Below are 20227 nucleotides of genomic sequence, written 5' to 3'. Positions count from 1 at the left end.
TGCTGAAGCGTGTGCAAACACTGCCTAGGGGCTTACCGGCGAACAACGGCGTGGTGCGCACACGAAAGATCTCGCTTGCAAACTGCTAGGGGGTCAGCCAGCAAACGACCAAGAGAATATTTCACAGCAAACGGTTGACGATTTTCCAAAATGATTGTATCAGAAGCCTGGAGCTGGTTTCGATGAGGGTTCGATATGAGTATGTCAAGTTGTTCCTTGATCTGCCTGGAAGATAATAAGACAGGGTCTGGAAAGACAATCCCGAATTTTCCTTTCTCTCAGGTTTATTTTAACTCTTGTACACTAGGTTACAGAGTCTGTCGTGGGTGGTGTCTTAAACGCCACAGCGGAGGTTCTCGTCGATAGGCACCACAGCCACCCACTTTTGATGTGCCCAAAGACATCCGCTTTCCCTCTATTTCTGCCATCATTTTGTCCACTCTTCCCTAGAGATTGTTCCAACCATGCGAGTTTGGTCCTGCCGCAAACTACCTTTCAATCCATGTTGAGACAGGAGCCAAAGGGGTGGGATCGATTTTGCAAAGGGAACGACAACCGCTCTTCATAGCAAAAGGCGATGCCCAAAAAGAGTTGGTTGACTGGCTTGAGAGGAATGGAGATGGGTGTATGAAAGTGTTTGATGACTGAACCGGGCTGAAGTAGGCCTTTTTTTCGAGTTGGCTGGTGGCCGCCTCGTACCACAGAAATCACAGGAAAAGCTCAACAATTGAAAGTGCTCAGAATCGAGCACGAGATGTATGAAAGTGTTTTTTCTATACGAGGATAATATGTTGTGTTATTATACTCAGTTCCCACTTAGAGCAAGAGCCGCATGCTGTGTCGAAACATTGCCGCAGTGAGACTTTGAGGGTCGGCCCGGTAAAGAAGTCATGAAACTTCGGCCCGGACTGTCCATCTTCACTTCAACCCTGGATAACTTTATGACTTCGGCTTCCCTACTTGGGTGTCCCGAATGCCCAGATGGTCTACATATCTTGTTCCGCCAACTCTCACACAACTTACCATACCTCCAGTCACCAATTCTCCTGCATCAAGATTCACCCAGCGTCACACGGTACCTGGGAGCCTACAATGCGCAGAGTAACATGACGGAATGCTACAACAGTCACGGCCAATGAGAATGCCCGGCGAGCTTCTGGAAACAATGTTGAAATGTCTCTACGTCAGATGACAGCCACACAGTACAGGGGCGGGCGCTTGGCCAGGGGCGAGACAGCTGTGAGAGCTGAACGAAAGAAGTCATCTTGCGTGCCCGGCCGGCGTTAACCGCCCAGCGCCCAAGCCACAAGTTCGCCATCGCCCTTGCCGCTTGATTGACTTCTTGGAGGAGGAAAAGGTATACCGGGCGGCAGCCGAATGAGAGTCGAGAAGTGAGTATGTGAAGGCGTTGCTGCGGGTGTGATCAGGAGGGCATCTTTGTCCTTCTGATGTGAGCTCGTGGGTAGGTGAGTAGTCGAAGCTTCGTCAGATTGTTCTTTGGGAATTCAATGCCCTGCGGGGAACGAGACGACATACAGCCAGCGCAGAGTCGACAATGCGGGGATGCCTGTCTTGACGGGGATCGCGGGAACCAGCGAACGGGAGAGCTCTCAGATCCTTGAAAATCCGGGGCCGACCGATTCTGCTGGGGAACCTGGCCACGGCCAACTTGCCGAATTGTTTTTCTGATGCCTCATTTGGTAGCCTTTAAACAACGGCTCCACAAACCCACCAGCGTGGATGTGCCAATTTGGTCCCCTGTTCTGGCAGCCAAGCTTCATCCAGGTCCGGGGTGAACCACGAGACCTTAAAATTCTGTTCTTTCTGTCTTGACGAAGCATCATCGACCTGTCTTTTTTGAGAATCGTGGCCGCCATGTTGACCGCTCCCTGGCCGGGCCGGAGTCGCCCTCATGACGAATTGTTCGTTTTCATGAGAAGGTGACGTGAGATGGTGCAAGCCCTTGAATATTGGTCATACTGGCCATTTGTCGTCTCATGTCACTGCAAGTTCCTTCCCTCGTCGCAGCGGAGATGGGAAAAACAGGTGGTCGCACAGTTGTTCGACAACAAAGTCGTCACTGTCCCTTGCAGGGCTGCCCAGTCCAACCAAGTACCGTTTGCCGGGGCGTCCGGCCAAAAGGTACATGACAGGGGAGCTTGCGATGGAGTAATGATTTCGTAACAGATAGCACCATTAGCGTGCCTCGTGACGGCCAGGTGAGTTTTCATAAGCTAACAGAAAGCTTGGGTGGACTCTCGGCAGCAAATTTTCAGCCCAGTCGTGCTGGGCACAGCCTGTAAGCCTGTCCTGGCCAGGTCCACTGCAGCACCTGACGCAATCGCTAACATGGCCAATTCCAGGCCTCTGGGCTCATCATTTTTGTGCATTCTCCATGAAAAGGCCGAGTCACTCTCCGCATAGGTGTTTGATGATGGATGACTGAGAACATGTACCAAAAGAACCAGAATAGGGTAATCTATCGCATTTCTGACTCTATGTCTATGTAGTGTATCATGCCTAGATAAGCTTATCAACAGTCCGAATGGCGAGATCTTGCGAATGCCCATGATGACACTGCCATGCCAAAAGAGGCCATCTTGGTGAAGCTCTTGCGTCTTTGCCCTGCAAAATTTTCCCAGGGCGCCATCGGGCGTTGGAACAAAGAGGGCTACAGGGCAAAGTACCAGGCTTGTACTCTTTTTTCGCTGTCCTTCCAGGCGGCTTAGCGCCAGGGTGCCATGATCATGCGGCTTTCCGCCCAGAGCTCGTGCTACGGCGCTGGATCTTTGTTTGGCTGGAATCCAGGAGGGGGGGGCTTGTTGGGGAAAAGTTTCGTTTCCCGTTTCCCGTCTCCATCTGTCTGCCCCTTGGCCCATGCTTGGCAATTTCACTTACACACAAGGCACTTTCCTTGCCTTGGGTATAATAGCTCTCCTTTGTCTGCTCCTTTTTTTACACAAGGATATCTCGACCAGACTACACCATCAAAAAGCAAATTCACTGCCCAAAGCTTCAAGCTCTCTCTGCTCTGTCTCTGACACCCGAGTACCACCCTCACAACAACACAACACAACAACCTCTTGTCCTTAACAAACAAGACACTCAACCGCCAAAATGCCTTCTCTCTACACCATCACCGAGCCTCACCCCACCGTTGCTAAGAACAGCTACACCCACTCTGGCCGTGGCGGTGCTGGCAACTTCTTCCGTGCTCCTCAGACCACCGCTCCCTCCGGTGTCCCTACCCCCGCTGCTACCACCCCCTCCAGCACCGGCCGTTTCTACTCCGGCCGGGGCGGTGCCGGCAACGCTCACGCCAAAGCCGAGCGCCCTGTCCTCTCCTTCGACGAGGAGTTCACCCGCGCCGAGGTCCGCGAGAAGGCTGCCACCATCAGCCACGTAGGCCGCGGTGGCGCCGGCAACATCTTCAGCTCCAGCTCCTCCTCCACCAAGAAGAACTCGACCGAGCTCAGCCGGAGAGACTCCAACAGCACCAACGGCAGCACTAAGTCTGGCTTCTGGGGCCGCATCAGCAGCCTCGGCCACTAAGTCGACTCTGACTCTGTCGTGAGTCGTTGAGACGACACACTCGACGACTCATCTGCTCTGCGCTTCTGTTTCATTTGTCTATATTCATACCACACCAACTTTTGCAAACAACACAGCACGGCGTTCCGGAGGGTTTTATGAATCGGGAAGGGGATATCAAAAAGTTATTCATTTTTCATTTTTTTTTTGTCACGGAGGGCAGGGGCCTCAGAAGGATACCAACAACAACGAAGCAACGACTACCGAAAATTTCTCAGCTCAGCAATCTTTTGTCACCTCGACAAGATGAATTCTGTCATCAGACGAACCGGTACCCCTTTGTTGGTGGGTTTGGCGAGAGACCGGATGGTTTGTTGGTGTGCTGGGATGTGTGGAGCAAGGCTTGGGAAAAGGGGCTCCAGCGGTCTCCAACTCAAAAAGTCAAAACTCCACACGAGCTGAGGCGCCAACAAAACAAACACCTCACCTCACACCATCTCACCGGCAGTTCAACTACCGGTACCAACGGTCGGGAAATTTGGGTTTCGGTTGAAGAAAAGGAGCGGAGGAGAATTGGACGGGGAAAGAGTTATGAACAATGGAGAATAAGAAGCGGTTTTCTTTCTGTTGAATAGTGGTTTTTTGATTTGACGGCTGTTTTGTTTTTGGGATGGAGTGCGAATCAATATACCCCCCTGGTGCGATTTTGGAGGATGGATAGTGTGCGAAGGATTATTGTTATTTATTTGGTTCACTCCCGGTAAAATGGGAATGTAACTGAGCAATCTTTTACTGCCATGTTTTGCAATGATGTTAGAATGAGTGATGTGATATGTCCGCCCAATTCTCTTCTCTTGACACTGTTGAGCGATCACTCTCTGCCTGCATGGTTGCCTGCCCACCTCAACGCTCCTGCCTCTCCAAATTTGACCTTTACGAAACAAACTCTAAAAATCGCGTGCGATCTCTGTTGCCGAGTTTCTTTGTGTGTAATAGTCCCACGTGTACAGCAAGATTCTTACCACGCCACCAAATCGGACAAAGAAGGAGATCTTTTCCCCCGCTTCCGTGCTTGCTGCTTCCCGCTCACCCTGACCTGGACTGTCGGAATCCCCTTTGGGCAATTTGGTTGAGGTACCTGGCAGGGACTTTCAAGCTTGCCTTCAACGGAGAGAGCGGAATTTGGGACCTAGGTACGGTGTCAACCGAGTTCGTTCTGAGAATCTGGAACTCGAAGAGCTGGAGTGAACGTTGGGTAACAAAGGGGATAACATACCGTGCGGTTTCTGTTCCTTATCGGTTTTAAAATCAGGGGCAGCTCATGGGTAACCACCACCGCTGAATTTCCCAAGGCAACGTGGTTTTTCGTGCTGCATACGAATGAGTAAGTACACAGACCGTAGCCTTGGAACATCAAATGTATGTAGTCCAAACCAAGTAGCCATGCCTTGTCGAAATTAACTGGAGATGGCCCAATCCGAAACGTTCTCTCGTAAATACATGTTGAGCCATTCTAGAAGCTTTCTATCCTTGTACATAGCCTTAATATGACGAATCCTTCCAGCAAGGACTTGTCGTCAAAGAGATACTCAAAACACAAGTCTGCCGTACACAAACTTATACAGATGCCAGGAGAGTGCCAGGCCGAGAATCTATAGACTTCTACAAAGTCTTCTACTTTGGAATCTGCCATTATTCCAAGAAGAGAGGGCTGTTGCCAAAAGTTGACAAGAAAACACTCCCAGTCTTTCCTCAAGCTCCACCACACAACCACGCTCTTGTCGTTGCCACTTCCTCACACGACACACCCCCGAGACAAAAACAATCTCCCAAATACTGACTTGTCTCCTCAAAAACAAGAAAACAAACAAGATCAATTTCATACAAAAGGCTGCGCGGCCAGAAGCATGATTGCCAAGTATATAATAGACCCAAAAAAAGGGTGGTATGACGACCCAGGTGAGACCTTATCAACCCGACGGTTATAATAGGGTAGTTATGGGGATTTCGTACCTCTACATATGAATCAAATCGAAATATCTTTGCTTACCAGATGCCACTTGAGGCGGTGGAAGAAAGTGTCGCGATGATATTCTTTGCTTTCTTCTACGACCGCTCCAAAGCATAGAGGACAAGAATTAGAAACAAGTAAGTAGGCAGCACGGGTTGGAAAAAAGCTCAGAAGTTCCACTCCGGACTGATGACGTTGGATCCTGATGGTATTGCCCCGTCGGTCTTGTCATCGCAAACGCCTCAGAGGGAGACGTGGTCAAGTTCATAGCAGCTAGGCATCTTTAGACAGGTATCAACCTAGCGGTGATCGACCTGTATAAAAGCATCGAGGCCAAAAGCCAAGACAGAAGCAGCATGTACAAGTCTTTAAATCACGACAAGAGAAGAATTGCATGTTCGAGATGGTTAGCAAAAAGGGTATCATTCATTTTCTTTTCCATCACTCCCTTCATCCACCCTTCTACACCCTACTACCGCACTCCTTCTCCCCTCTCTCCTCTCCTTTAAAGATACATGTACGTTCACTAAAACCTATCAACCAACAAAAGCTGTAGTACCAGCCACCAACCACTCCCCCTCCTGACTCCTCTTCCAACGAAGTATGTATCCCCAGATATTACAATAGTTCTAATCGTCTTGTGTACAAAGCTTTGCTGGAGTCCCTGGATAAATTTGTACACCTTCTTTACTTGTTGTGCTGTATCTCTTCCCTTCGCTGTACTGGGCCGGGGATCCCCTCCAAGACTTCATACTCATAACATCATCGAATCTCGACACGAATAGGGAATGCGGATAAGTGTTGTTTCTTCACCCGCAAAGTGTCGCCCGCGCTGTCAGTCGACGACATCAAATGAATCTTGCTCGATCTACGGTCGCACTGACTACACCTAGGCGAACTTGGTATGGATAATATCCGGGTTCTCATGCCAGTCGTCAATGCTGACCCACATCTAGATTGGAGTGTTAGTCTTTGCCATCCCCTATTTCCTGTCTATCAGGGAGTCAACGTACCTTTCTGAATGTGCTCAGACCAGCCAGAATACTGCCACCAATCCAGGTAGAGTACTTCCGCTCCGGGGGCGCAAAAATCTTGATTCTCATATCCTTGACAGCAAGCCGCTGTACTTCGCTGAGAAGTCTGTCACCGAATCCCTTTGTGAGTGTACTACCTCCCGACAGGACGATGTTCATGTACAGGTCCTTGCGCAGGTCGAGATCCGTCCTGTTGATCGAATCAACTACTATTTGGTGAATGCCCGGATATTCAAGACCGATGATCTCAGGGTCGAACAAGATCTCTGGGGCACGGAAACGTTCCGCTCCAATCTTTTTTAGCGTTAGATTTGCTACTCCCTGAACATCGTGAACACACAAGTTATGCATACCTTGAGCTTGTTGCCATCTGGCAAGACATATTCGGCAAACTTGCTCTGGTCCTGCTTGGAAGCTGCCCACTCCTTCTCTTCCTTCTTGGGATCCCTCGCGACGTAGCTCGTGGCCTCCTTGATGAGCCTGACGACCTCCTTTTCTGCGCTGGTATGGAAGACGTAACCGCTCTTGCGGAGCAGCGTCTGTAGATGTTCAGTCACGTCGCGGCCGGCGACATCGATTCTCCTGATACTGTTGGGCACCGTGAACCCTTGGTATACTGGTACAGCATGGGACACACCGTCGCCAGCATCAAGCACCACACCTGTCGTCCTTCCACTGGCGTACAAAGACAGTACAGCCTGGATTGATGTGTAGAGAGCTGGCACGTTGAACGTCTCGAATAGAATTTGAGCAGCCGTGTCACGGTTTGACCTTGGGTTGAGTGGTGGTTCGGTAAGAAGGACAGGGTGCTATATGTCCATGCGGGATTGTCAGCCATTGCGCCTTTCCGCTTGAGGATCCGGAACATTACCTCCTCACTCAGTGTCTTTAAGCCCTCGTCATACACATAGGCCCAAATTTTCTCCATATCATCCCAGTCCGTGACAATACCATGCTCCAGAGGGTATCGGATTTTGAGCAAGCCCCGCAGCTCTGTGGCCGCTTTCTGGCCGATAAACACCTCTCCCTCCAGCGCACCGGCCAGAACGCGGAGATGTTTTGGTCTGCCTACCCATGATGGGAAGTGGCACTTGGGTACGTCGTCTCCTGCGAAGCCAGCCCTGATAGTTCCGGATCCATTGTCGAGCACTACCGACACGTTGTGCAATGAGTCTGTCATGTTGCTGTGGTTCGTGTGTGGGGGTTCTCAGAACATGAAAATGGATCTGTATTTTATTTGACTATTTCAGTATCGTAGGATTGCGCTTCTCGTGGTGGTCGTCGAAATCGGAGAGGGGAGGTTTGTTTGTACTGAGGTCGCTGCTGTCTGGGAGTACGGGGCGGGCGAGACAGCTCTCCAGCGCCAGTCCGAGGGGTCAGAAGCCAAGTTTCTGGGAATCGTGTGGGGTTTCGGGTGGTCGAAGTCGGATTGCTGGTCGCCGTTGTCGTCTGGTGCTGGCCTGGGAAATTTACAGTGAAGCTCCAAACACACACGACGCGATATTCAGATGAAGGGTTCCTGCAGGGCGCATCATTGGTTGGGTCTTGCTCCTGTGGTCTGGGGTTGACGTGTGGCTGATGCACGGACCATGAGCTTATCGATACTGATATCGATATCAAGATCCAAGGTTATCAATTCAGAGACCTTTTAACAGCAACATTTGATACATTGATGTCAGTAACCATGAGAAAATATCAAATGTCACTCTCAAAACAACCAGCTAGTCTCCAAGAGACAACACAGAGACTTGGTTCATGGAACAAGGCCGTCGAGCTCAAGATGAACAGTCGAAAGTCTTGCGAAGGCCTTTCCTTGAACGACTCCCAACTTTAACCTGGTGTTTTGACGATGTACATAATATTGCGGCCGGACCTCTAAAGCATTTCATAGTACCACATATATCCCCACCGAGTTCGTAGACAAAACACCGCAGCTGAGGTCGCCTTCCGAGTTTTCGTGATGGATGAATCAAGTCCAATTAACACAAAGTAGCCCTACCGGGTCTATCCTCGTGTCCCGTGAAACCTCAAGCTATTCCCCGCGCCGAGATTGGCGTAATTGGACGGCGGCAATGGCGGGACGCCCGGGTAGCCTCAGCTGGATCGATCCAACAAGAAGTTCGAGAGGCAGAGGTCAGGCAAACGGAAGAGACTTGAAGCAGGGAGAGCAATGGACAAACATATTTTATCAAGACTATTGGTGGTATGGGTGACATAGGCGGTGACGGCGTTCCTGTTCCAGGTTTGGCACAATGTTGAAGCTGGGCGTGAGACGAGATCGCCCAACCGTACGGTGGCATGGAGGTACAGAACGGATAATGGTCATTTGCGCAAGTGAAATTTACACTTTTACACCTTTTCCCACACTTTACCCATACGCCAAACCCAATAGATAAGTAACATAGTAGGTAATATAGTAAGTAGATAATTAATAATTTCTGTAATAATTAATAGTTTATATAGTAGTTAATAGTTTATATAAGTAGCCGGTAATTTAAAGCGACGATAGTAAATTATACGGTGGCTAAGACGGCTTAATGCTGACTAATAGAATAAGCGAGGCCACGCCTTAGGTGTGGAAGGAGCCAGGCCTCTGGGCTTAGGGGCACTTGCCCCGGTCGCTCAGGGCGATTGTCCGTTCTGTACCTCCGTGCTACCGTAAACCGTCACTGTGGAGCCCATCCGATAAATCCCCCAGCCCCCGTCCTGTCACCTAGCACCTAGTCGGGTCCTGCTCACTTGGTGGTCAGGCCTGCTGATGTACTTGGCAGCAAAGTCAATGTCAACAAACCCCCTCCAAGCTTCTCTCCCGTTTACCATATCGCAGACATCTCCATCTCACCAACGATCTTGTACGCTGCTGCTCAAGAAAGTACAGTGGAACCGACACCGTTGGCGGCTGGTGTGCGGTTTTTGCTCGATTTCTCCCCCCTCGACTCCGCAGCAGCAGCCTCGTCTCGTCTGTCTCTCGCTGCTCCGCCGTCCCGTTGCAAGCTTGTCTGCACCTCGCTGCACCACCGACCCCAGACTCCACGCGCAATTGGCTGGGCCCTTGAAGCAGCGCCAGCACATCAAGCACCTCGAGCAATCCCAGCCGCTCCTGGACAACAACAAAGTCTCCCATAGGCTCTGCCAGTCACCCAGCCTGTGTCCGAGGTCCGCTTCCTGCCAGAATCCAAGAAGGCCAGGCGTGCGCATCACGTTGCGACCAGTCCTCTGGATCCGCCCCCAAAACCGCTCGAACTCGGCATTGGATTCGAGCTTGGAGGACCTACTTTGTACAAGCTAGCTTCGAGGAGGCCACCGCCTATCCCGCCGCCGTCTTCCATCTTCTTCCCATCGCCTCGCATCCCACCGCCCTCTCCGGCCAACACCAGCAGGAGGTGGCATATCGCCTGCAGCAACCCCTTTCTCTGTACATACATTCAACTGCGGCCGAAACGAAGAAAAAATAATTGATTTTCGAAAACGACGAACAGGAAGTTGACTTCCAGGTTCTGTTTATCGACGCAAACTGCCCCGCTGCCGAGAGAATCCCTGTCCGCCTTGCTCCTATCAACAACAGCCGTCCGTCTCGTTGCGCCGCCACTCACTTTTTCTCCTTCGACAGGCCGCCCGCCACTCGGCCCCATCGATTCTGTGCACCTGTTCTGCTTCTCTGCTCGTACGTCCCAGCAGCCAGCGACACTTCCACATCCTGATACTGCCTCGTGCAGCCTGTCAGGAGTCTCTTTCTGCCCTACTGCCCTCCCTCCTGCCCTATCATCGGCGAACCTAGCTGCATTTCGTGCCTTGGGTGCGTGCCTCCTCCTGCCTACGCGATCCCTCATTGCTCACATATTCCACATTTCCTGCAGACATTCCCGCATTCTGATGATTCTGGACTGCGAGTGTTAATAGGCGACGCTTTCTGGCTGGCCAACACATCGTTGCCGTTTTCCCGCGATTATTCCTGTGTTTCAATCCCCCCACCCTCTCTGGCCGTCCTCCTCCACACGTAAGGGGGTTCCCCAACCTGGGAGTAATAATTGGGCAACAACACAGGGGCCACTGTTGACACCTAATACCACACCAACACCCCTTTGGGCTCACAACACACATTACACGCCATCATGGGTGCAGACACGAAGAAGTCTAGTCGGCCGCCGCCATTGCCAGTGCCCACAGAGACCGAATCGACCATCCACACTGCAGCGCCGACCGGGACTGACCTGGGGACCGAACTTGGCAGCGAGGTATCTGCCCCCGGAGACGAAAAGTCCTCTTATTCCATCCCAGATGATGGTACACCCGTAACTATCCGAGCGGGGCATCGCGCAAGCAAATCGCAGACATCTCTCCTGATCGAGTACTTCGAAGGTGGGAAGAGCACCAGCGGCAACTCGGCGTCGGCCGACTCGCGCAAACCCAGTGTTCGAGTCCGCTTGACACCAAGCAGCAAACGTCGCAGCAGCAGGGGCTCCGACGGAGACCACATTCGGATCACCGAGTCAAGATCATCGAGAAAAGCGAGCGGCGGTCGCCGCTCTGCTGCCGAGACGCTGTCGGCCATCAGCAACGATCTTGAAGACGCCAGCTCATATGCTTCAGCCACAGAGGAGAGCAACGTTAGTCGAAACCCCATTGACATCGAAATTGAGCGAGGCGCTCGCCGCCGCCGCCCGGCGAGCCCTCTCATACCGGCTGCTGATGGTAGCAAGGCCAGTTACACAGGCGGCAACATGAGTGACATTTCGGCCATACCAACCGACAGCTTCCTCGATGGATCTGGCGGGACCACCTCATTCAGAGCATCCGACTCCAAGAGTCCGGATTATGTAGCAGCTGCTGCTGTCGGCTTGGGTGCCGCCGCGAGCGCCACAGCCGCCTCTGAAAAGTCCCGGACACGAGAAGGGGGCCGCGAAAGGGTGGTTGTTACTAGGTCTCGAGACAAGGAGAGGGACCGCAGTAAGCACAAGTCTAGCAAGAGCCGGACGAGCAGTGTCAGCAAGGATGACAAGTATGCGGATCGGTCAAGTAGGAGGTCAAGTAAAGGACACCCAGAGTCCATGGTGTCAGTGGCCGACTCCAGCATGGTTTCATCGGCTCTTGCCCCCAGTCATCGGTCCGTGGACCAGCACTCCATCAGATCTGGCGCCTCAAAGACATCGTCCATCAATAATCCGAAACTTTTGGAGACAGTGGAGGATGCCATTCGCCGCCTCATTCTACCAGAACTCAACGCCCTCAAGCGAGAACAGAGCCGGCGAGGAAGCCGGCGCGATTCTACGACATCCAGCGCTACATCAGCGTCGAGGGATGATTATGCGAGCGACAAACGACGGTCCAATGGCACCGACAAGATGCTGACACCCCGCGACAGCCTCAAGACCAGCAAGGAGAGACGAGACCGAGAGGCACGAAATAACGACTTCGACGACAGCAGCGCTCTCAGCCACGAATCAGTAGAAGACTCCCATGACCTCGATAACACACCAGTTCGCAGCATTGAGCCCCTGAAAGTTGCAGCCGCCGGGGCCGCTTTGGGCGCTGCCGCCGTTGCTGCACACGAGGCGTTTGGTTCCCCTTCAGAAGACAAGCAACGGTCAAGGAGACGACGAAGGGACGAGAGACGAAATCGTAGTTCTGAACAACAAGCGTTCGACCAGTACGAAGACTCGGACCTGCTTGCACCTCCAGCCCCACCGATGCCTCTGATGAGTGATGTCAACGCCTCGGATGTGACAAGGGCATCCATTTTGTCGGCCGATACCGACAGACCCCACTCGGCCAGCGAGGAGCTCACCCCTGTTCGTGATTTGACCCAAGGGCCGATTTCGTCAGAGTCGACGCCGACTCCCACCAGGACCCCTGTCAACACTCTACAAGCCCTGGGAGCCCAACACGCTAACCTCTCGCACGGAGACCTCAAGGCGTTACCCCGTCAACGCACTGGTGATCCTGACCAGTATGTTCTTGATGACAATGGCAAGAAAGTCCCTTCTCGCCATGCGCGGCAATTTCAGGACGAAGAGTACGACGACGAGGACGAGGAGCCGTCCCCACAATATCCACCCAACCCATACGATTATTACAGCACCCAAGACGTACCTCCACCCCTCAAATACGTCCCCTATCAACCCGAACGTCGGGGCCTCAGCCCTATCCCCAGCGTCTCGGGATATACGGAAGCTGGTAGCGACGTAGGGCCAAACCGGGATTCGAGAGCTACCCACCGCACTATCGACTCGGAAATTTCCACAGCCAACAAGTCTCCACGCCAGGATGGAGGAGCAATGAATCGCAATTTTGCAGGCTACGATGACGACGACCGAAGCGTGAGGAGCTCCAACGTCGACCAAACCCAAGGACCAAGCCCCGCCGGCAGCGAACTCGACCGCGTAACCTCGGGCCAGGCTGTACGTGCTGTTGCGTTGAATCCAGCCTTTGTGCACCCTGTCGGCATCGAGTCCAATGTCGCATCCCTCATCGACGCCTCGATGTTGGAAGGATCGGCTTTGACGGTGGACTCGGACAAGCTTTACCAAGGCCGTGAATCCATGGCGACTCTTGACGAGGAAATTGACCGACAGCTCGGTAGCCCAACCAAGCGCTCCGTGGTCAGCCAAGCTTCAGAAGGCCAGCGATCTCGCGAGTTCGTACAGTATGAGCTTGATGAGTATGGGCGCAAGGTTCCACAGAACACTACCTACCGCCAGTCCCCAACAGTATCAGAAGCTGCGATTGCCAGCCGTGCGGTGGATGCCGCTGCAGCTGCTCTCCGGGCGCAGAACGGGAAGGGACAGCAGGAGACTCAGGAAGAGCAAGCATGGCAGGGTGCTGGTGTCCAGCGCAACCGCTCTTTCAAGGAGCGCACACAAAATGGACCACGTCCTGGAATTGATCCATCACTCAGCACCGAGAAGCTTGGCAGCGAGCATGAGAAACCAACAATGGCTTCGAGCTATATACCGAATCAAAACGAGCTCATGCCAGAAATTTTGGATTGGGGGTATGAGGATGATCTTCTGACTAACCCATCTCTCCTTGACGATGATGGCGGCCGTGACGAGGAAGGCCAGTGGCCTGAGGAAGCCACGCCTCGGCAGCGTGCTCAGTACCCACCTGATGATGGCATCGACTACGAACCCCTCGATGGTTCGCCTGCGCAGCAAAAGGGCAACGGAGGAAATCTTGTTATTGCCGGCGCCGCTGCACTCGGTGCTGCTGCTGGCATGGCCATGGCCCAAAATCACAGCCGACAGGCTAGCCAAGAGCACGACGAATGGTATCGCACCTCCGAAGATCGCAAGCGTGACACCCTGGTCACAAATCCTTATGAGGGAACCAGCCCCATCGCCAACCTCCCTGGGCTCGGAGGCAATGGATTCGACGCTGCTTACGATGACTATGGCACCCGTAGCCCACTCGGGCTCAAGGTCGACGAGGGCTATATTTCCCAAGGCCCCAACAAGACACCTGACGTCCAGGACAAAGGAAAGGGTGTTGATTTCGGGCTTGCCACTCGTGGACCGGGTGGGGCGTTGGATGATCCATTCTACAATCATGGCAACCCACGCCACCTTAGCGGCATGTCTCAGGGCATTGCTTCGCCAATGTACGATCCTGCCACCGGGATGGGCATGGACAACATCGAATCAAGAGATATTATGGCTCTCATGCAGCACTTGATGGTTAGGGACGCGCAGCGCAGCGCAAGGGATACCGAGATTCTGGTCACCCTTGTCCGCTCTGCTACCGAGATGCGCAACAACTTTGAGGATCTCAAGAAGCTGTTGGCAGATACCGAAGACGTCATCATCACCGAAGTCAAGGAGAACACTGACAAGAGCGTCACTCGCGCCATCAATGGCCCACGACCGTACCCCGGCAGCACCGCGGCTCGCTCGATCCAGGGTGGCTCGGTTAATGGCGATGATATCAATGCCAAGAAGAGAAGCATCTTCCGCCGTGCCCTGTTGGGCTTGGGAGCCAAGGGAACCAACGACCTCGGCAGGATCGAGGATATGCTGAACCAGTTGTTGACCGAAGTGGACGTTCTCAAGGCGCAAACCGTGCCTGGACAACAGCGAGCTATTCAGGACGACCGATCATCCTTCCACCTCCAGCCAGAAGGCCAGTATGAGCAGGACCACGGCTATGAGCCAGAGGGCCACGCTGGTACTTCGACAGCGAGCCACCCATCACAGTCTCACTTCTCGCTGCAATCTCGCGGAACATCTGTGAAGCCTGGCTATGACCGCATGACTTCGGGACACAGAATTAGCACCGTTCCCGAGGACAGTGAGGAAGAGTATGATGCTCGTGGAGGGAATGAGAGCGTCAACTACGACAACAATGACATGCTGATGACCCCAGCAAATATTCAGCGTGCCGAGTCTGTGCCAATGGCTACTCCGCCACAGGCACCAGCTCAGGCGCAAGCCTCCATGAGCAACGAGAATACGCCTCGGACCGAGGAAGGCAAGAAGAAGTCCCGGTCCAGCTGGTTCCGTATCCCCAAGATTTCGCGCTGGTCTGAAACCACCGCGTCCAGCGGCGTGGCCGAGTCTCGCCTCAGCAAGCAGTCCACCAAGACTGAGGAACTCAACCTTCCCACTGGACCATCTCGCTCGGGGTCCCTGGATCACTACTCTGAGAACTACCAGCTTGCGTCCGGACAAGCCCCTGAAACCGACAAGCTCCACAGTGGCTTCTCCGCACAGGACTTGAGCGAGGGTGGGTTCCAGCAACAACAGCAGCAGACCTACCACGATGGGGATCTCTACAACCAGCCCATTCCGGGCGGGCCCCCTACTGCCAATTGGATTACCATGGTCCCCGGGACGCCCGAGGACCCTAAGTACAAGGCTCATCGCGACTCGCTCAACCTTCAGCACCCTCAGCCTCGTCAGGGACAGACTGAGCGCTTCAAGGCCGCCCTCGAGTCCCAAGCCCTGGGCTATGACACTCCCATGTCCCCCAAGTCGGCCGACTGGGCTGGCTCCGCCACGAGCCTCAACCGCTTCCCTCGCAACCCCAACCGGGACAGCTACGGTTCAGCCACCCAGGAATACCAACAAATGTGGTCGCAGTCCCCCGCTGCCCAGAATATGACTGCCACCTCTGGCGGTCCCCCTCGCCCCCCCAAGGAGCCCCTTAACGACGTCATCCCCAACAGCCCCGGCGGTGGTGGCCTGGTCCGCGGTGGCACCCCCATCCAGAACAAGAGGGTCAGCAAGCTCCAAAAGGGGAGCCCCCTCCCTCACCACAGCGTTGAGAGCGGGTACGGCACCATGACGCATGGCGTGCCTACTGCCAGCTACATCAGCGAGGGCCAGCGCAGCCCCAAGCCCGAGAACAGGAACTTGACTGGTGCGCAGACGCAGGTTGGCAGACGGCCGTCTGGGCCGAGACCGATGACGCCTACTGGGCGGAGCGGGGGTGTCGCTAGCCCGTTGGGGAGTGATTTTGAGGATGACGAGAGACAGCAGGGGAGCCAGCAGAGGAGCAGGAAGAGAGGTATGTAATGACTGCAGATGGACGAAAAAGTTGGATGGGAGCTGACAGGATATTAGATACCTTTGGGACAATGAACTCGCAGGATACGGATACATTTTAAGCTGTTAAAAACAAAGATAATAAAGACGAGGGGATGGAAGAGGAGACAGGACAGGCTTCTGTCTTGGTGTCGTTGATGTGATGTTTTGATTATGGATGTTTTTTTGTTGGGATTGTGTTTGGGGATACCATATCTGTTTATCTTGTGTTGCGAATGGGTTGGAAGGGATGGAAACCGGATGGGACTTTTCTCGAGTTTTTGTGTGTAGATGTGTATGTTTTTTGAAGTTGGGAGAGCCACATGGCACATGATTGGATTATTTGCTGTCTGTTGGAATCTGGTTTTTCATTTTATCATTGCGATTATACCCTTGCAAACTGCGAGCAAGCGAGCAAAAAAAAGATGGCGATGTGTCTCTCTCTACGTGTGTGTTTGTTATGAAAGAGAATTTGGGGAGAAGAGCAATCTTTTGGGCTATGGGGAGGAAAGGAAAAGGGGAGGGGTCTGGAAGGTTGGCTGCTACGATACACTTGACCCCGTTGCGAAGTGTTGGGTTTTACTTGACCATGTCCATAGGTATCTGAACAAAAGAATTGAGAGGTAGTAACCGTTGAATTGACAAATTTCCCCACCAAGTGGTGTCAACCCTTTCATGTGTAACTACTCCCTTCCTATTTGTGCCTCATAACACGTGCAAAACCGACCCTCCCATGTCCCAAACGCCCGCTCATGACACCCAATCCCATCCCATCCGTGACGATGCGTTTTATACCTCTCAGGAAAGACACCGCAAGTATAAGCAACGATACAAGCAATAGAAACAGCAAACCCGGCTCCCCACTCTAACCGATGACCAACCCCGGTTCGTCTCAAATCATGAAAAATAACAAAAACTAAGCAACCCTCGGCCTCTTGGCCTCTGGTCCCGGAAACCCCCCATTCGCCTGCTGCACAATCGGCGCGTTCTTATTCCCATCCGCCAACGGCTCCCTCGTGCCATTCTGCTGTTGCCCAATGCCATTCCCGGCATCAGGGGCAGGTCTCTTGATCGTAGGTGGCCGGTACTGGTTCCTGTTCGCTAGCGGGCTACCCGGTCCTGAACCAGGTACCCCGATCCGTCTTGTAGAGTCTAACTGAGGATTCGTAACTCCGGCGATGCTTGGACGTTGATATGGGACAACACCCGTGCCTCCTGGTCGTGGTACAGGGCCGCTAGCTGGTTTGGTTTCGGTCGTCTTGGTTGGGGGAACATGCTGCCCGCTTCTTGACAGGGGCTTGGATGTGCTGTGGTCGATTCCGGGGGTCTTGCGAATCGAAGGGCTTTCGGCACGGGGGTTGAAGCCCATTCCTGCCTTGAGGGGAGTAACCTGGCCAGCGACGAGGGCGTCTTCCGGTATGTCTTTCACTGCCCGAGCCGAGAAGAAACCGACCTCCGCTGGGGCCACGGCTGGAGCGGCGTTGTTGTTGTTGTTGTTGTTGTTGTTGCCGTTGGCAGTGTTGTTGTTCTGACCGTTGGTCTGGGGAGCACCATTTTGGGCCACAGGAGGTCGAGGTGGTTGGTTGTAGTTGTTGTTCTGTTGGATGGAAGGCCGGTTCTGGTTGAACTGGTTCCCGGAGGTGAACTGCCCTGTCGATGGCCGTGGACCATTATTGTTGTTGCTGTTCATCTGGGTACCCGCTCCAACAAAGGCGTTTGTCCGTGACATCGGATTAGGGGTCTGCGGTTGCTGTTGAGGCCGAGAGAACTGACTGGTGCCAGCAGATCCAGTTCTCGCAAGGGGCCTCGCTGCTGGAGGTTGCATCTGATTCCCGGTGCTGCCATTACTTACTGACTTATCGCTGACACTAACAGTACTTGTATCGGATGCTGAGTTGGTGATAAGAACCTCGTCTGGGTGACCCTCTTCACTAATCATAAAGTCGGCCTCATCGAGCTCACCAAGAAAATCCTCAAACGACTCGGCGGAAACCGCTAGTTCATGTCAGCACAGATCAACAGTAGCTTTTGAGACGAGATAGCTACTAACAAGATGGAATCACCGGTGCGGCGGCCGGAGCGGGAGCTGGGGCTGCTGCGGGTGCCGGCGCCGGTGCGGCAGGCTGAGGTTGTGGAGGAGCAGCAACTTGTGCGGCAACCGGCCCAGTCGTCGACTTCACAAAGTCCGGGTGTCTATGTAAGTTGTCTTGGTTGAGTTTTGTCGGGGCCGCCCTTATACTCCCGATTTTCTTCAGGTACTCCTTGTCGTAGATGCAGTTCCCCAACACATTGCCAAAGTGCCTCAACGCCCGCTTGAGCGCATCAGTCGTCCCCTCCTTCTTTGCCTTCTCAAACGCAGCCGCCTTTCCTCTGCAGTTCTCGATGTGCCCATATCCCAAGTCCTCATGGTAGGTCCCATCGCGGAGCGTCACTCGTACAATGACCGAAAGCCCGAGACTTACTTTCAAGGTCTTGGGATCCTCGTCGACAAAGTCGATCTGAAAGTTCTGAATGCTGGACGACCACCCATTGAAGCCAAAGATTTCGTTGGCGAGGGAAATGACCTTTTCGGCGGTGATGTAGTGGAGCTTTGAACCGCCGGGGCCTGCGCGGACGGAGAGGTACTCGGGACCCAGTTGCTTGTCGAGCCGGCTTTGGAGAGTAGCTATTTGCTGAGCTGTAAACTCATTGATCACGGGCTTCTGGTCCTCGAAAGGGTTGACAATGCTCGTGTGCTGGTCGCCGGGACTGAGAGTACAAGTTGTTAGTCAATCTTGGCCGTCAAGGTGCAGGTCATTCAGACGCGTTATGCGGATCAAGAATATCAACATACGCAGGCATTTTGGCTGAGTCGAGGAAATCTCCTATCGCATGAACTGGATATTGGGGAGTTCGATGCGAAGAAGGATTTTGTTCCTGAGAAGGACCAATTTGTGTGCTCGGCGGTGGTGGGAATTGGCGGAACCTTTTGGCGTCTTCCAGGCGGCGCGCAGGCAACAGACGCGTGCTTGCACTGTATTCCCATGGGGAATGGTGAGGGTGGGTCCAGGCAGCCTTGTGGAGCATTCGCGTAGTCTACAGGCTGTCACGTGGGGCTCACCACCACTGCCTGGCTGGTGCCCCTCATGAACAACCCCCGAGGTACTGATATCTCAGACCTTGTTCACTGCAAGCAATGGGAAGATAAGCCACAGAAATTAGTTGGGATGGGGCGGCTTACTATCTTTCAGAACCTGTTTGACACTTTCAAACAAAGCAGTTGGTGACTTTCTATTGACAACATGATGGTTTACATCTTGTTTCAACACCCACAAGCTCTGAACCGGGTAAAGACCCTCCATAGCATAGCCAGTAACCTTCTATCCGTTGATCCCCCCAATACCCCAACAACTGAAACGCACAGCCAGCCAAGTTTTGAGTTATTTTCCATCCTCTGTTTCTCTCTCCATCCGTAGATCAGGAGTCGTGTTTCAAACTCCCCAAACCAACCGTCTGAACCGTCATATCCCCATAAGGAATCACTATATTGATCACCACAACTCACTAAACGAAACTAAATGGATATGTTCTATTTAGATATATATATGTAAAGCAAGACTCCAGACCATCCCTTCTTGGTCGGTCAGCATGCCGACCACCACTCATGTCCACCATGACCAGTCCAACACAGAGAGAGACCAAACCAGACATTGAAGGGAAAACAAATCCACATCAACAGATCCACCGCCATGAAATTGAAGCAGCCTGAAGAAAAGTACTTCTGCATACACCACAGCCCACAATCACCAGAAACAAGGGGCTGCAAAGACAACAAAGCAACATCAGTTTTTGTACAAAGTTTCTGAGCTGCTTCCCATCCACCCATTGTACCCACGCCACGGTACATACCCTCCCCTCAAACAATAACTCCAAGCCAAAGACACCGAAAGACATAAGAAGGATACTTAAATACAAAAGAAAAGAACTCAACAAGCAGGTTTCCCATGGCTCAAAGCCATGAATAAACCCTTATCGGTCCTGCTTGCGTCCTGCCCTGTACATGGTGATGAGTAAGGAAAAGGAAGAATCTTGTTGTCTGGATATCGATAATAAAGGAGTACAACAGCAAAACGCCGAGTGTGTGTGCGTAAACC

General features: G+C 53.0%; 4 protein-coding genes across 4 annotated transcripts; 2 read left to right on the top strand and 2 right to left on the bottom strand.

The window, feature by feature from the left end:
- Positions 1 to 3117: 3117 nt before the first annotated feature.
- On the top strand, positions 3118 to 3552 carry PODANS_2_12480 (uncharacterized protein; the record flags this gene model as incomplete). Its single annotated transcript, XM_001912029.1, has 1 exon — positions 3118 to 3552. The coding sequence occupies one exon, from the start codon at positions 3118 to 3120 to the stop codon at positions 3550 to 3552; it is 435 nt and encodes a 144-aa protein (XP_001912064.1).
- A 2879-nt stretch (positions 3553 to 6431) lies between these two features.
- PODANS_2_12470 (uncharacterized protein) lies at positions 6432 to 7756 on the bottom strand (the record flags this gene model as incomplete). Its single annotated transcript, XM_001912028.1, has 4 exons — positions 6432 to 6494; positions 6556 to 6870; positions 6930 to 7385; positions 7448 to 7756. 4 exons carry the CDS (start codon positions 7754 to 7756, stop codon positions 6432 to 6434), a joined length of 1143 nt encoding a protein of 380 aa, XP_001912063.1.
- A 2932-nt stretch (positions 7757 to 10688) lies between these two features.
- PODANS_2_12460 (uncharacterized protein) lies at positions 10689 to 16177 on the top strand (the record flags this gene model as incomplete). The annotated part of the gene is made up of 2 exons (XM_001912027.1): positions 10689 to 16077; positions 16134 to 16177. The coding sequence occupies 2 exons, from the start codon at positions 10689 to 10691 to the stop codon at positions 16175 to 16177; spliced, it is 5433 nt and encodes a 1810-aa protein (XP_001912062.1).
- An 833-nt stretch (positions 16178 to 17010) lies between these two features.
- On the bottom strand, positions 17011 to 19160 carry PODANS_2_12450 (uncharacterized protein; the record flags this gene model as incomplete). The annotated part of the gene is made up of 3 exons (XM_001912026.1): positions 17011 to 18075; positions 18158 to 18842; positions 18928 to 19160. The coding sequence occupies 3 exons, from the start codon at positions 19158 to 19160 to the stop codon at positions 17011 to 17013; spliced, it is 1983 nt and encodes a 660-aa protein (XP_001912061.1).
- Positions 19161 to 20227: the final 1067 nt, after the last annotated feature.

Source organism: Podospora anserina, chromosome 2, assembly GCF_000226545.1.
Source record: "Podospora anserina S mat+ genomic DNA chromosome 2, supercontig 2".
NCBI lineage: Eukaryota > Fungi > Ascomycota > Sordariomycetes > Sordariales > Podosporaceae > Podospora > Podospora anserina.
This window is presented reverse-complemented; position numbering and strand designations above follow the sequence as displayed.